The 17,482-nt window shown below is 42.6% G+C and overlaps 1 protein-coding gene across 1 annotated transcript in view; it reads left to right on the plus strand.

The window, feature by feature from the left end:
* The window catches only part of DMGDH (dimethylglycine dehydrogenase), a 79,825-nt gene extending 65,618 nt beyond the window's left edge, over positions 1-14,207 (plus strand). The window contains exons 15-16 of the mRNA XM_040421386.1: positions 1,806-1,940; positions 13,697-14,207. Of these exons, the coding sequence (XP_040277320.1) occupies positions 1,806-1,940; positions 13,697-13,912 (351 nt within the window). The 3' untranslated portion in view covers positions 13,913-14,207. The remainder of the gene's footprint in view (positions 1-1,805; positions 1,941-13,696) is intronic.
* The last annotated feature ends 3,275 nt before the right edge of the window (positions 14,208-17,482 follow it).

The raw sequence follows: 17,482 nt of genomic DNA on the forward strand, positions 1-17,482 counted from the left end.
ACGTACTAAAATGGATATTTTACCCAAATTCCTCTACATTTTCCAAGCTATTCCATTAACGCCACCTTCCTACTTTTTCCGAAAATTAACAGCATTTACCCGATTTGTATGGGGACACCTTCAACCACGAATAGGCTTTTCTACTTTAATTAGATGATCCTCGTTTTCATCATCTTTTGGAGGGAAGTCCTTTACCACCCCTTTCCACGATATCCTCGAAATTCCCTAATACACGAATCTTCTGGCTGGAATATGAACAACTGAAGTCATACATTTCATCCAAAGGGGGAGTGATGTTTAAAAGGATCCGCTTTAACGGAGACCGAAAAATTGTTTACTCAGTCCTTTCCACCGACACACCTAATCTCCCAGCTTTACCGGAACCTACTGACAGACTATTACAAGGACACTCTTGATTTTGTCAAGGGGTGGGAAAAGGAATTAGGTACCGAAATAGAACGCACTGATCTACAAAAAGCGTTCTTATTCTCTTACAATGGCATGTTCTGCTCAGGAAAAAAACTATAAGATAATATCACGATGGTACAGATATCCGGTTAGACTACATAGGATTTTTCCTATTGTCCCTGATTCCTGCTGGCGTTGCGGCAAAGACAAAGGTACTATGTTGCATATATGGTGGGGATGTGAAATGATAAAGCCATTCTGGGATGGGGTTTTTGACATATTCCCCAGCATTACTGGGAAAACGGTGGACAACTCTCCACAGACGGCGCTCCTCTCCATCTTGCCGGGATCCATTGCTTCTCAAAAGAAGAGTTTATTGCGATTCTGCATTACAGCAGCTAGATCTGTTATACCTCGGCATTGGCGCACAACACATGTACCTACCATGAGGGAATGGTTTCAGGAAATGCAATGCATTGCCAGAATGGAAGAGATTTCTTGAGATGCATCAGATCAGCCCTCAAAGTATCTAAAGACTTGGGCGTGCTGGATTGACTCACAGGATTCTCCAGAGTTTCTTTCTCTACTGGCGCTTGATATGTTGGTTTTTGTTAAATAAATCACGATCTTACGGAATCAACTCTTCAGACACATATTACCTACCCCCTCGCTCTCATTCCTCTCTTCTTTCCTTCTCTATTTTCGTTAATCGGTTTCCTTTTTTCTTTTTTCAATCTCGGTTTCTGATCTTCAATTTATCCATTCATATGACATTTCTGCTCAGTTAAGTACACCCGATGTATTATTCAGCTCACGATTTTACAGATAGGAATTGTGAAGACTACCTGTATCTACATACTTAATTTGCAAATGTCTATATGAAATGTGTATTTCAACACTTTTATGACTCATATGAATTAGACATGTTCTATTTGTTTGCTGAATGGACATGCGGACATACGAAAACGGAATGCACACTGAGCCATTTCCGTTTTTTTTCCGGACCAATTGAAAAGAATGCGGACCTGTAAAGAAATGCAACGGAAATGGAAAAAAAATATTTTCGTGTGCATGAGCCCTAATATTGATATATACCTCTGAAAACAACTAAAGGCATGAATAATATTTCATCCGTAAATGATCTTCCTCCCACACTGAGCTGCTCAGCATTGTAAACAATGGTGACAACAGAGAAGTGATCAGTACAGAAAAAGGTTCACCTCCGTCCTATCAGGTTGCTGTTGTTTCATTATTATATGTGCCTTTATATTGACTCACTGATTGTGACGCTTGGGTGACTTTTAGGTGAATCTATAGATGTATGTATGTAAATGCCTGAGTGCACGTGTCCGCCTCAGGGACAGTCATTTATCATCATTAATTTCATGTGCTTTCAGCAAGCGGACTTCATTGGCAAGCAGGCCCTGCAGCAAATAAAGGAAAAGGGGCTTCAGAGGAAACTGGTGTATCTCACCTTGGAAACTGATAACGTTGATCCTGAGGGAAATGAAAGCATCTGGCACGATGGGAAGGTGAGAGAAATTTAATCAGAGCGAGTGAATTGGAAATCTTCTCCTACCCCATAGAAATCAGAGCTGTGTACCGGACATGGCCTTTTCATGACTATCCGCTAATATCAAAAAGCAAAAACAAAGTAATTAGACCATAAATCAATTATCGGATGGTAGGTCATGGGAGGTAAAACCACCTCCAGATATTTAGAAAACCACTCAGAATTGGAAATCACTATCCTGATGTATATAAATGAATGAATAGATTCTACACATGAATGTATTGTCCTGGTGGCTTCTCAATGTGCAGTGGCTGTATCTATGTCTATGTACGGTATGACTACAATTTGCCCACTACTGGCTGCATGGTCTGGTGTCATGTACCAACCCCAACATGTGGAAATAATAGCAATATATATTAAGGGTGGCACAACTGACCCAGACAAAATGGTAGGTGCTCAGATCAATATGACACCTCCAATCATGTGAAATAAATACAATAAAAATAGACGATCGGCACTCACTATCCTTTTCACACTGGAAGCACCTTTAATATATCAATAATGGTAAAAACAATAATCCATAATGGTAAAATTCAATATAAAATACACACACTTGTCAATAGAGATCCTGTACTAAAAACAATATACCTAAAAATAATAAAATAATCGTGGAGATAGTATTGTAGAAATAGGTTGTCCATATATGAAAATGGCCAAACGTGCAAAGTCCCACATAAAGATGATCGATAGCGTTATGAATACTGGTGTGTACTCGTGGTTATAATGTTCATCCGATTAGGATCAATTAGTGTTAGTAGTATAATTGTGGAGTATCAATTTGTATTTGATTTTAGAATATACACATAACACAATTTCATTCTTTATCCTTCACAAACTATCAAACTATTAGTACACACAAATCCTGTCCTAATCACACAGCAGGACAAGTTACTTCACAACACTGAGGTAAAGAGCTGCCTCATCCTCCTCTCTGCTTGTCAGGAATTATGATTCTAAATACAGATGATAAGATCTTCAGCTGAATCTCTGTAGGAATAAAGTTCATGAGGAGACATGAAGTAGAGAAGACGGACAGGACAGACTGTGGTAATGTAGAAAAAGTAGAGGGCCACAGCAGCATGGATATGCTGCTGTGGCCCTCTACTTTTTCTACATACCTATGGATTGCTTTGGATCTGTGATCTCCTGCCCAGCTGCTGCATGACCTCCACCATTGCTCTACACTAGCCGCTTGCTGTGCTGCTCCTGAACACCTTTCTTTTTCCAGACTGTGGTAATGGAGACTGCATACAAATGCTGCTGCTCATCAGCCACATCCCCACCTCCTCTTTGTAGATTTAGATGAAGATCTTATCATCTGCATTCAGTGTCATAATCCCTGACAAAAAGAGCAGAGAGGAGGATGAGGCAGCTCTTTACCTCAGTGTTGTGAAGTAGCTTGTCCTCCTGTGTAATTAGGACAGGATTTGTGTGCACTAATAGGATGGCGGCCATTTTATTTCTCCTAATGATTGCTCTATAGACAAAAGAAGCTATTATAACTAATGAAATGTGTTTGGAAATATATTTATAATAAAGTAATATTTAAGTATTTTCAGTAATTTTATTTTCTTCATTCCCAGAGAAGGGCATGGACAAAAAAGTCTGCTTGGTGGCTTCTTTTTCTGCTTGGTTATCCTTGATTGACTGGTTTCTCCTTACCATTAGGGAGAGACTTGTTAATCAAGTTGGTTGGGGAGAAGCCAGAGAGCGGCTGCCCAGCGGAAACTTCTGCCTGTGCCAGTTCTTTTTTTATTTTTTATTATGGTGTAAAGGAAAACTGGTTTAGGCCACAGTTCACACTTCAGTTATTTGATCAGTTATTTCCATCAGTTATTGTGAGCCAAAACCAGGTGCGGGTTAAAAAACACAGAGCAGATGAAAATCTTTCCATTACACCTGATCTCTGAGTAGGCTTCACTACGGGTTTTGACTCACAATCACTGATTGAAATAACTGACCAAATAACTGAAGTGTAAACTCAGCCTTAGGCCTCTTTCACACGACCGTTTTTTTTTTTCCCGTTTTGCGGGCCGTTTTTTGCGTTCCGTATACGGTCCGTATACGGAACCATTCATTTCAATGGTTCCGCAAAGAAAACGGAATGTACTCCGTATGCATTCCGTTTCCGTATTTCTGTTTTTCCGTTCCGTTGAAAGATAGAACATGTCCTATATTTGGCCGCAAATCACGTTCCGTGGCTCCATTAAAGTCTATGGGTCCGCAAAAAAACGGAATGCATACGGAAATGCATCTGTATGTCTTCCGTATCCGTTCCGTTTTTTGCGGAACCATCTATTGAAAATGTTATGCCCAGCCCAATTTTTTCTATGAAATTACTGTATACTGTATTTGCCATACGGAAAAACGGAACGGAAAAACGGAACGGAAACACAACGGAAACAAAAAACAGAACAACGGATCCGTTTAAAACGGACCGCAAAACACTGAAAAAGCCATACTGTCGTGTGAAAGAGGCCTTAGTTGTCCATAGCAACCAATCAGATTCCACCTTTCATTTTCCAAAGGAGCTCTGAAAAATGAAAGGTGGAATCTGATTGGTCGCTATAGGCAACTATACCAGCTCTCCTTCACATCACACTTGATAAAGCTCCCCTTATATTTTCTCGTAAATTTCTGTTTCATTATTAGGTGTTAAATCTCCAGAGAAGAGTCCAGAGTGGAGTCCAGCAGCAGATTCTGGCACTCTGCTGTACAGAGCCCCAGACCTAGTGACAGGTTCCCTTTAACCCCTTAAGGACCCTGCCATATTTCACCTTAACCACCTCAGCCCCCAGTGCTTAAACACCCTGAAAGACCAGGCCACTTTTTACACTTCTGCACTACACTACTTTCACCATTTATTGCTCGGTCATACAACTTACCACCCAAATGAATTTTACCTCCTTTTCTTCTCACTAATAGAGCTTTCATTTGGTGGTATTTCATTGCTGCTGACATTTTTACTTTTTTTGGTATTAATCGAAATTTAACGATTGTTTTGCAAAAAAATGAAATTTTTCACTTTCAGTTGTAAAATTTTGCAAAAAAAACGAGATCCATATATAAATTTTGCTCTAAATTTATTGTTTTACATGTCTTTGATAAAAAAAAAATGTTTGGGTAAAAAAAAAATGGTTTGGGTAAAAGTTATAGCGTTTACAAACTATGGTACAAAAATGTGAATTTCCGCTTTTTGAAGCAGCTCTGACTTTCTGAGCACCTGTCATGTTTCCTGAGGTTCTACAATGCCCAGACAGTACAAACACCCCACAAATGACCCCATTTCGGAAAGTACACACCCTAAGGTATTCGCTGATGGGCATAGTGAGTTCATAGAACTTTTTATTTTTTGTCACAAGTTAGCGGAAAATGATGATTTATTTTATTTTATTTTTTTTCTTACAAAGTCTCATATTCCACTAACTTGTGACAAAAAATAAAAAGTTCTATGAACTCACTATGCCCATCACGAAATACCTTGGGGTCTCTTCTTTCCAAAATGGGGTCACTTGTGGGGTAGTTATACTGCCCTGGCATTCTAGGGGCCCAAATGTGGGGTAAGGAGTTTGAAATCAAATTCTGTAAAAAATGACGAGTGAAATCCGAAAGGTGCTCTTTGGAATATGGGCCCCTTTGCCCACCTAGGCTGCAAAAAAGTGTCACACTTCTGGTATCTCTGTATTCAGGAGAAGTTGAGGAATGTGTTTTGGGGTGTCTTTTTACATATACCCATGCTGGGTGAGAGAAATATCTTGGTCAAATGCCAACTTTGTATAAAAAAATGGGAAAAGTTGTCTTTTGCCAAGATATTTCTCTCACCCAGCATGGGTATATGTAAAATGACACCCCAAAACACATTCCCCAACTTCTCCTGAGTACGGAGATACCAGATGTGTGACACTTTTTTGCAGCCTAGGTGGGCAAAGGGGCCCATATTCCAAAGAGCACCTTTCGGATTTCACTGGTCATTTTTTACAGAATTTGATTTCAAACTCCTTACCACACATTTGGGCCCCTAGAATGCCAGGGCAGTATAACTACCCCACAAGTGACCCCATTTTGGAAAGAAGAGACCCCAAGGTATTCGCTGATGGGCATAGTGAGTTCATGGAAGTTTTTATTTTTTGTCACAAGTTAGTGGAATATGAGACTTTGTAAGAAAAAAATAAATAAATAAAAAATCATCATTTTCCACTAACTTGTGACAAAAAAAATAAAATTCTAGGAACTCGCCATGCCCCTCACGGAATACCTTGGGGTGTCTTCTTTCCAAAATGGGGTCACTTGTGGGGTAGTTATACTGCCCTGGCATTTTCCAGGGGCCCTAATGTGTGGTAAGTAGGTAAATGACCTGTGAAATCCGAAAGGTGCTCTTTGGAATGTGGGCCCCTTTGCCCACCTAGGCTGCAAAAAAGTGCCACACATGTGGTATCTCCGTACTCGGGAGAAGTTGGGGAATGTGTTTTGGGGTGTCATTTTACATATACCCATGCTGGGTGAGATAAATATCTTGGTCAAATGCCAACTTTGTATAAAAAAATTGGAAAAGTTGTCTTTTGCCAAGATATTTCTCTCACCCAGCATGGGTATATGTAAAATGACACCCCAAAACACATTCCCCAACTTCTCCTGAGTACGGCAATACCAGATGTGTGACACTTTTTTGCAGCCTAAATGCGCAAAGGGGCCCACATTCCTTTTATGAGGGCATTTTTAGACATTTGGATCCCAGACTTCTTCTCACGCTTTAGGGCCCCTAGAATGCCAGGGCAGTATAAATACCCCACATGTGACCCCATTTTGGAAAGAAGACACCCCAAGGTATTCAATGAGGGGCATGGCGAGTTCATAGAATTTTTTTTTTTTTGGCACAAGTTAGCGGAAATTGATTTTATTTATTTTTTTCTCACAAAGTCTCCCTTTCCGCTAACTTGGGACAAAAATTTCAATCTTTCATGGACTCAATATGCCCCTCACGGAATACCTGGGGGTGTCTTCTTTCCGAAATGGGGTCACATGTGGGGTATTTATACTGCCCTGGCATTCTAGGGGCCCTAAAGCGTGAGAAGAAGTCTGGAATATAAATGTCTAAATTTTTTTACGCATTTGGATTCCGTGAGGGGTATGGTGAGTTCATGTGAGATTTAATTTTTTGACACAAGTTAGTGGAATATGAGACTTTGTAAGAAAAAAAATAAAATTTCCGCTAACTTGGGCCAAAAAAATGTCTGAATGGAGCCTTACAGAGGGGTGATCAATGACAGGGGGGGTGATCAATGACAGGGGGGTGATCAATGACAGGGGGGTGATCAGGGAGTCTATATGGGGTGATCACCACAGTCATTGATCACGCCCCTGTAAGGCTCCATTCAGACGTCCGTGTGCGTTTTGCGGATCCGATCCATCTATCAGTGGATCCGTAAAAATCATGCGGACATCTGAATGGAGCTTTACAGGGGGGTGATCAATGACAGGGGGGTAATCAATGACAGGGGGGTGATCAGGGAGTCTATATGGGGTGATCACCATAGTCATTGATCATGCCCCTGTAAGGCTCCATTCAGACGTCCGTGTGCGTTTTGCGGATCCGATCCATCTATCAGTGGATCCGTAAAAATCATGCGGACGTCTGAATGGAGCTTTACAGGGGTGTGATCAATGACAGTGGGGTAATCAATGACAGGGGGGTGATCAGGGAGTCTATATGGGGTGATCACCACAGTCATTGATCATGCCCCTGTAAGGCTCCATTCAGACGTCCGTGTGCGTTTTGCGGATCCGATCCATCTATCAGTGGATCCGTAAAAATCATGCGGACGTCTGAATGGAGCTTTACAGGGGGGTGATCAATGACAGGGGGGTAATCAATGACAGGGGGGTAATCAATGACAGGGGGGTGATCAGGGAGTCTATATGGGGTGATCACCACAGTCATTGATCATGCCCCTGTAAGGCTCCATTCAGACGTCCGTGTGCGTTTTGCGGATCCAAACCATCTATCAGTGGATCCGTAAAAATCATGCGGACGTCTGAATGGAGCTTTACAGGGGGGTGATCAATGACAGGGGGGTAATCAATGACAGGGGGGTAATCAATGACAGGGGGGTGATCAGGGAGTCTATATGGGGTGATCACCACAGTCATTGATCACGCCCCTGTAAGGCTCCATTCAGATGTCCGTGTGCGTTTTGCGGATCCGATCCATCTATCAGTGGATCCGTAAAAATCATGCGGACATCTGAATGGAGCTTTACAGGGGGGTGATCAATGACAGGGGTGTAATCAATGACAGGGGGGTGATCAGGGAGTCTATATGGGGTGATCACCACAGTCATTGATCATGCCCCTGTAAGGCTCCATTCAGACGTCCGTGTGCGTTTTGCGGATCCGATCCATCTATCAGTGGATCCGTAAAAATCATGCGGACGTCTGAATGGAGCTTTACAGGGGTGTGATCAATGACAGGGGGGTAATCAATGACAGGGGGGTGATCAGGGAGTCTATATGGGGTGATCAGGGGTGATCAAGGGTGAATAAGGGGTTAATAAGTGACGGGGGGGGGTGTAGTGTAGTGTGGTGCTTGGTGCAACATATTACTGAGCTACCTGTGTCCTCTGGTGGTCGATCCAAACAAAGGGGACCACCAGAGGACCAGGTAGCAGGTATATTAGACGCTGTTATCATAACAGCGTCTAATATACCTGTTAGGGGTTAAAAAAATCACATCTCCAGCCTGCCAGCGAACGATCGCCGCTGGCAGGCTGGAGATCCACTTTCTTACCTTCCGTTCCTGTGAGCGCGCGCGCCTGTGTGCGCGCGTTCACAGGAAATCTCGGCCATCGCGAGAGGACGCGCCGGCGCGTCCACTCGGAATGAATCAACCACCTCCAGGACGCGTCTGTGCGTACAGCGGTCCGGAGGTGGTTAAGGACCCGGCCATTTTTTGCAAATCTGACGTGTCACTTTATGTGGTGATAACTTTAAAACGCTTTTACTTATCCAGGCCATTCTTAGATTGTTTTCTCATCACGTATTGCACTTCATGACAGGGGGAAAATTGAGTCAAAAAAATTAATTTTTATTTATAAAATAAATTCCAAATTTACTAAAAATATTTATTACTTTACATTCCCCATATGTCTACTTCATGTTTGGATCAGTTTGTGAATGTCACTTTATTTTTTGGGGACGTTAGAAGGCTTAGAATTTTAGAAAATTTCTAAAACCTACTTTTTCGGGACCAGTTCAGGTCTGAAGTCACTTTGTGAGGCTTACATAATAGAAACCACCGAAAATGACCCCATTTTACAAACTACACCCCTCAAGGTATTCAAAACTGATTTTACAAACTTTGTTAACCCTTTAGGTGTTCCACAAGAATAAATGGAAAATAGAGATAAAATTTAAAAATTTCACTTTTTTGACAGATTTTCCATTTTAATCCATTTTTCCCAGTTACAAAGCAAGGGTTAACAGCCAAACAAAACTCAATATTTATGGCCCTGAATCTGTAGTTTACAGAAACACCTCATATATGGTCGTAAACTGCTGTACGGGCACACGGCATTGCGCAGAAGGAAAGGAATGCCATACAGTTTTTTGAAGGCAGATTTTGCTGGACTCTTTTTTTTGACACCATGTCCCATTTGAAGCCCCCCTGATGCACCCTTAGAGTAGAAACTCTAAAAAAAAAGTGACCCCATTTTAGAAACTACACCCCTCAAAGTATACAAAACTGATTTTACAAACTTTGTTAACCCTTTAGGTGTTCCACAAGAATTAATGGAAAATAAAGATGACATTTCAGAATTTCACTTTTTTGGCAGATTTTCCATTTTTATCCATTTTTTCCAGTTACAAAGTAAGGGTTAACAGCCAAATAAAACTCAATATTTATGGCCCTGATTCTGTAGTTTACAGAAACACCCCATATATGGTCGTAAACTGCTGCACGGGCACACGGCAGGGCGCAGAAGGAAAGGAATGCCATATGGTTTTTGGAAGGCAGATTTTGCTGGACAGGTTTTTTGACACCATGTCCCATTTGAAGCTCCCCTGATGCACCCCTAGAGTAAAAACTCCAAAAAAGTGACCCCATTTTGGAAACTACGGGATAAGGTGGCAGTTTTGTTGTTACTATTTTAGGGTACATATGATTTTTGGTTGCTCTAGATTACACTTTTTGTGAGGCAAGGTAACAAGAAATAGCTGTTTTGGCACCATTTTTATTTTTTGTTATTTACAACATTCATCTGACAGATTAGATCATGTGGTATTTTTATAGAGCAGGTTATCACGGACACGACAATACCAAATATGTTTGCTTCAGTTTTACATAACAAAGCATTTCTGAAAAACAAAATATTTTTTTGTGTCTCCACATTCTGAAAGCCGTAGTTTTATTTATTTTATGGGCGACAGTCTTATGTAGGGGCTAATTTTTTTCAGGATGAGATGACGGTTTGATTGGTACTATTATAGGGTGCATATGACTTTTTGATCGCTTGCTATTACACTTTTTGTGATGTAAGGTGACAAAAAATTGCTTTTTTTTACACCGTTTTTGTTTTTTTAACGTTATTCACCTGAGGGGTTAGGTAATGTGATATTTTTATAAAGCAGGTTATTACAGACGCGGCGATACCTAATATGTATACTTTTTTTTATTTATTTAAGTTTTACACAATATAATTTAAAAAAAACATGTTTTAGTGTCTTCATATTATGAGAGCCATAGTTTTTTCAGTTTTTAGGTGATTATCTTAGGTAGGGTACCATTTTTGCGGGATGAGATGACGGTTTGATTGGCACTATTTTGGGGTGCGTATGACTTTTTGATCGCTCACTATTACACTTTTTGTGATGTAAAGCGACAAAAAAATTGCTTTTTTTACACCGTTCTTATTTTTTAAAAATTACGGTGTTTACCTGAAGGGTTAGGTCATGTGATATTTTTATAGAGCAGGTTCTTACCGAATATGTATACTTTTTTTATTTACTTAAATTTTACACAATAACAGCATTTTTAAAACAAACAAAAAAAAAAAATGTTTTAGTGTCTCCATATTGTGAGCCATAGTTTTTTTTTTTTGGGGCGATTGTCTTAGGTAGGGGCTCATTTTTTGCGGGATGAAGCGACAGTTAGATTGGTACTATTTTGTTGGGCATACGCCTTTTTGATTGCTTAGTGTTGCACTTTTAGTGATGTAAGGTGACAGAAATGGCTTTTTTATCACAGTTTTTATTAACCTGAGGGGTCAGGTCATGTGATATTTTTATAGAGCTGGTGGATACGGATGCAGCGATACCTAATATGTCTACTTTTCTTTTTTTCCTTATTTTATTTACTTTATTTTGGGAAAAGGACGCTTTTTATTTTATTTTTTTTACTTGAAACTTTTAATTGTTTTTTGAAAAAAACTTTAATTTTATTAACTTTTTTTTCCACTTTATTATTTGTCCCACTCTGGGACTTCAACATTACAGGGTCTGATCCCTGTTTCAATGCAGCACGATACATCTGTATTGAACTGTTAGTGCCTTACACTGTAAGACGCTAACAGTTGCCTAGGAGACCCAGCCTGGCGGCTGGGCCTCTTAACCTCCGTACATGCCGAGCCCTAAGCCTTGGAATGGCTTGGGGCTGCCATGGCAACCATCGATTCCCCGTCACAGTAGCGCGGGGACCCGATGGATGAGGTGAGGGAGCGTAAACCTCTCATATGCCGCGGTCAGCGCCGACCGAGGCATATGAGGGGTTAATCCACCGGCATCTGCATCATCACCAATGCTGGTGGATGCAGCAGGGATCTGGCTGTCAGTAACAGCTGATCGCGGCACCGCACGCGGTGGGGAGGAAGGACAGCTGAACGAGAATGCACTAAGTACCGGCCCTTTAGGACGAGCATTCTTTTCCTGGGTCCTTAACCTGTTAACAATTGGGCTGTGACTGGCCCAATCCTACGGTACCTCTGGTAGCATTGTACCTGTAGGTACTACACTTTACTACAATGTATGCAGGAGGTAATGTGAGACAGAAGCAAAGGATTAGTGAATTTGCTATATTTTATTTTACATGATAAGTGGATATTACCTTACAAATACTTAGTTTAATATCATCGTATTAGTTGAGTTATTTTCAATATACATTTTGGATTCAATGTAAAGGAGTTTCATTTTTATTATCTGCGATGGTTTTATAGAAGTCCAAGTCTATGTTGAGACGGTGGCTATGAGGATTTTCATACTGCATTTCTCGTGCTTCACTATTTAGTACGTTTTGAACTTGTCTTAAGATTCATGTTGTAACTAAAGAAGATGTTTAACCTACCTGAACACAGTGCAGCGAGCAAGATGAAGGTTAAGGTCGAGATTACACCCTGTGCCCGTAGACCAGATGGAGGGCTTCATAGCAGTAAATGCAACACTAAGACAGCGTAAGATCAATGTGACACATCTACTTAGCTCAGTTATACGTGGCTCATTTTGTAGAACCGACGAGTATAGCGGGATTCATTGGTAAGGTAATTAAACCTGATTTTCCGATTTCTGATGTACTGTTGAGAACAGGCAACGTGATATTCTCTACTCAAGGACCAAGGAATAAGTTTAAAGTTTCTAAAGTCACCTCACAGTCAGATGCAAAGCAGGATCTTTGGTGGGCGAACGTTAATTCGTTATGTTTCATAACATCTTTATGTTCTTGATATATTAAAAATAAAACATTGATGACCTCCTTGTAGCAGAGTATATGATCCCTGAGAAAGCATCAGATGGAGAGTTCTGGAAATCTTTGACTCTGTATTAACATATGGAGCCCTAAATGCTAATTAATGAGTGGAGTATTCCTTTAAAATAGATGAACTGGACAAAAAAAGGGCCACTTAACACAAAAATATTTATATATAATGTATGCAGGAGGTAATGTGAGGCAGAAGCAAAGGATTAGTGAATTTGCTATATTTTATTTTACATGATAAGTGGATATTACCTTACAAATACTTAGTTTAATATCATCGTATTAGTTGGTGTTCTATACCTAGCGGGGTTTTCTAAGAGTAAAATATTGATAACCTATCTCCAGGATAAGTCAGAAAATAGTATTTGATCACCTCTTCCTAGGTCAGTGATGTCCCATTTAATCGGTCAAATGGTCTAGGTGAAGCTCAGTCCCATTCAAGTGAATGGGCCTGGGTGCAATACTAAGCACAGCCACTATACAATGTATGGCACTGTTCTTGGTATTCCGAGAGGTGGCTGTAGCGTTTACTGATAAGATACTGATGACCTATCCTGAGGCTAGGTCATCAATATTGCACTCCTGGAAACCCCCTTTAAAGGTGGCTATATGAACTAGATGAAGATTGGCCAACCCTGCTGACTATCCAACCATCTGATAAGCATTAAATGTCAAGTAGACATTGGAGGCAGATTGGTCAGATGTCTGGGAAGCAAAGGATGGGACATGCTGAATGTCAATACGTCCAATCCTTTATTCTCAAGCATGTAGAGTCATGTGACCATCCAAAACTAATGTCAATGCATGTGGTTCTATGGCTGATAATCTCTGTGTCCTGTCGGTACAAGCCTAGATAAAAATAGTTCTTGAGAATTTTTGCAGTGAACCGACTGAAAACGATGACATTATAATTTGACCTAAAATAAGATTTATGCAGACTTTTTAATGAAATCTTATGAACTGTTCTTTCTCAGGTTGTTGGTAACACCACATCAGGAACCTTTAGTTACTCCACCAACAAGAGTTTGGCTTTTGCCTATGTGCCTATCCAGCTGAGTGCGCCTGGACGAAAACTGGAGGTGGAACTTCTTGGCAAGCACTACCCGGCCACAGTAATACAAGAACCACTTGTGTTCACTGAACCAACCAGGAACCGCATGCAGAAAAAAGGGGACGGTGCTAATCTCTAACTATGTACAGCCAACATGGTCACCATGAAGACTTCACCATGAAGATGGCTTCTGCGGCACCTGTGTGTTTTTTTGGTGACAAGCCTCATATTAATGCAATGGACGTCTACTAGAGAGATGCAGAAATGATCAGAGATAGAAGGAGTTCCACAAACCCTGATCATACACAAGTATATAGCTATATCAGCGCCATAGACTATTCTGCAATGGCCTATAGGATTATTTTTAGATCTTTTGGTATGGGTTTTTAAGAACAAATGTTAATAATTAAAGGAATCCTCAAGGTAAAACAGGGCACTTGCACATGGTGTTTTTGCCAGCAGAATTTTCGCACCTACATTGCTCCAATATTCCGGCGGCCGCCACATGGTGTATGCCTCCTATTGTTTTCAATGGGAGGCAGCACTGAAGATCATGGGGTGGTGGTTTAAAGCCATGACTGCACCAAGAAGGGACAAGTCCCTTGAAGCTGCAGCAGCTGTTCGCTCGTGACTTAGCTCCATTCAACAGAGCAAAGCCGCGAGCGGGTCAGCAGACTCGAAAGTTAACAACCACGGCAAAAACTATACGGGGCCTGAGGGGGAGTGCCTAAAAGAACACCAAAGACAGAAGTCATGCACCACCCCCTTCAGGACCTGCAATAGATAGAACAGAGTGTATCAGATTTCTCCAGAGTGCCTTTAAAGGGAATCTGTCACCTATTTTGACCATATAAAACCATTAACATAGCAATGTGCAATAAAGTACCTTCTTACCTACATGTGTCTTCTTTCTTTTATTCAACTTTTCATTCTTATTAAAAAGCGATTTTTCTGATATGCAAATGAAGTCTCAAGGTGCCCAGAGGGGCGTTATTACTCTGCTCTAGTGCCCAGTAACGCCCCCCTGCAGTGCCCAGCCCGCCTTTCTTCCAAGCCCAGCACGCCTCCTAAGAAATAAATGTCCTCCCACATACTGGCCGAAAGGCGCCGCCCCCTCCACTACGTCCAGGGCCGTCTTTAATATTGATTGGACCCTGGGCAAGAATTTACTTGGGCCCCCTGGATCCCGCCCCCCCGCACTTTGCTGTACTTGCTATACAGCAGCACTTACCTGTCACGTCCAGAGCCTCCAGGTGACGTCTCCTCTCTGTCATCATCTTCTCTGTAGATCTTCTCTCTCATCATCTTCTCCACTCGGTCTGGACAACTTCTCTCAGCCGCCTCGTCTCTGCAGAGTGTGACACACAGACATCTTAGCTTCCTCACATTCTATCATTATCCCCCAACTGGAGTCCCCACAGTGTTATCCTGCTGCTTGCTTTGTCCCCCCCCCAGGGGTGTAGCTATAGGGGGTGCAGAGGTAGCAGTCGCTACCGGGCCCAGGAGCATGAAGCGGCCCAAAGACACTTGTGCCGCATAAGAAGACACACAAAGCACTGAGGGAAGGGGGGCCCAAGCTGAACTCTTGCACCGGAGCCCATAAGCCTTTAGTTACGCCCCTTCCCCCCCCCAAATACTATCCTGAAGAAACATTACTGCCCCCCATAGTAATAGTGCTCCTTATAGTCCCACCAATAGTAATTCCCTTCTAGAATGCCCTCAATAGTAACACTGCCCCAACCGTGATAATGCTCCTCAACAATGCCCCCATTATTAGAAGAGCCCTCCCATATTAATAATACCCTCACAGAGTCCCCAGTAGAAATAAGGCCCCCTATTGTTCCCCCAGTGGTAATAAAGCTCCCTACAGACCCCTCAGTAGTAATAAGGCCCCCATAGTGCGCTTAGTAGAAATAAGGCAGATCTATAAGACCCTCCTATAGAGCCCCCAGTAGTAATAAGACCGCCTATAATGTCCCCTGGATCTGCAGTGCCCCCTGCAGTTATAATCCTCCCTCCACCATACAGTCCCATGTAAATAACATCACCTCCTCCCCAGCCGCCTCCAACACACAGTCCCATGTAAACATCACCCCCTAAGGCTACTTTCACACTTGCGTTCGTGCGGATCTGTCCTGTACATGTACAGGATGGATCCGCACCGATAATACAAACGAATGCATCCGTTCTGGACTGATTCGTTTGTATTGGATTTGAATTTCTAAGTCCCAATACGGATCCGTCCTGACTTACATTGAAAGTCAATGGGGGACGGATCCGTTTACAATTGCACCATTTTGAGTCAATGCAAAGGGATCCGTCCCCATTTACTTACATTGTCAGGACGGATCCGTTTGGCTCCGCAAGGCCATGCGGACACAAAAACGCTGCTTGCAGCATTTTGGGGTCCGCCTCCAAAACGGAACGCCGTACGGAGCCGAACGAATGCATTCTGAATGGATCCGCATCCATTCAGAATGCATTGGGGTTAAACTGATGCATTTGGGGCTGCTTGTGAGAGCCTTGAAACGGATCTCACAAGCGGATCCCCAAACGCAAGTGTGAACGTAGCCTAAACATTAAGTCCCATGTACATAAACATCATTCCCCCCCCCATCATCCACTTTCAACATACAGTCCCATGTAAATAACATCACTCCCTCCCCCAGCCACCTCAAGCACACAGTTCCATGTCAATAACATCCCTCCCTTCAGCCCTAACATACATCCCAGTTAAATAACTACAACTCCCAGCATTGCTCTGCCTCTCCCTGTCCCTTCACTTACCTCTCCAGTCCTCATCAGACATCAGCATTAGGCTCTTCCTCCTCTTCACTCCGGTCCAACCCTGCACTGGTCACATGATGGTGACATCATCCAGGTCATCCTATCACAGCCTGCTTTGCTGATCACATGACCTGTGATGTCACCACAGGTCCTTCACCTCTACACCCAGTGTATTCGATTCTAGCAGGCAGGCAGGACATTCGGGGCCTGGGACAAAACATCAGGGGCCCAGGCCCTGAATGTTTTAACCTAGCGACGCAGTCACTAATGAATGGGAGTCGGGAAACAGAGTTCCCTTGGGCCCCCAGGAGCAACTGGGCCCGGGGCAGCTGCCCCTTTTGCCCTGTGGCAAAGACGGCCCTGACTACGTCATGTAATTTATTCACTGCATCGTCTGTGCTCCCTCCTCTCTTTGCCTACGGCGCCCCCCCCCCCCCCCCCCCCACTACGTCATTTCATTTATTCACTGCACGCACCGGCCCTTGCTTCCTCCTCTAGAATCTCTCAGAGGCAACAGCGCTCTGATTACGTCACTGGGCTCGGCGCATGCCCAGTGACACTAGTGAGGCTGTTGCTCTCTGGAGCAGGAGTATCGTGCAGTCGCAGGCACTCAGCGATACTGCGCCTGCGCTGGATTTCGGAGGACAAGAGAGGAGGAAGCAAGGGCCGGTGCGTGCAGTGAATAAATGAAATGACGTAGTGGGGAGGGGGCGGCGCCGTAGGCAAGTATGTGGGAGGACATTTATTTCTTAGGAGGCGTGCTGGGCTTGGAAGAAAGGCGGGCTGGGCACTGCAGGGGGGCGTTACTGGGCACTAGAGCAGAGTAATAACGCCCCTCTGGGCACCTTGAGACTTCATTTGCATATCAGAAAAATCGCTTTTTAATAGGAATGAAAAGTTGAATAAAAGAAAGAAGACACAT

Source organism: Bufo bufo, chromosome 2 (assembly GCF_905171765.1).
Source record: "Bufo bufo chromosome 2, aBufBuf1.1, whole genome shotgun sequence".
Lineage (NCBI taxonomy): Eukaryota > Metazoa > Chordata > Amphibia > Anura > Bufonidae > Bufo > Bufo bufo.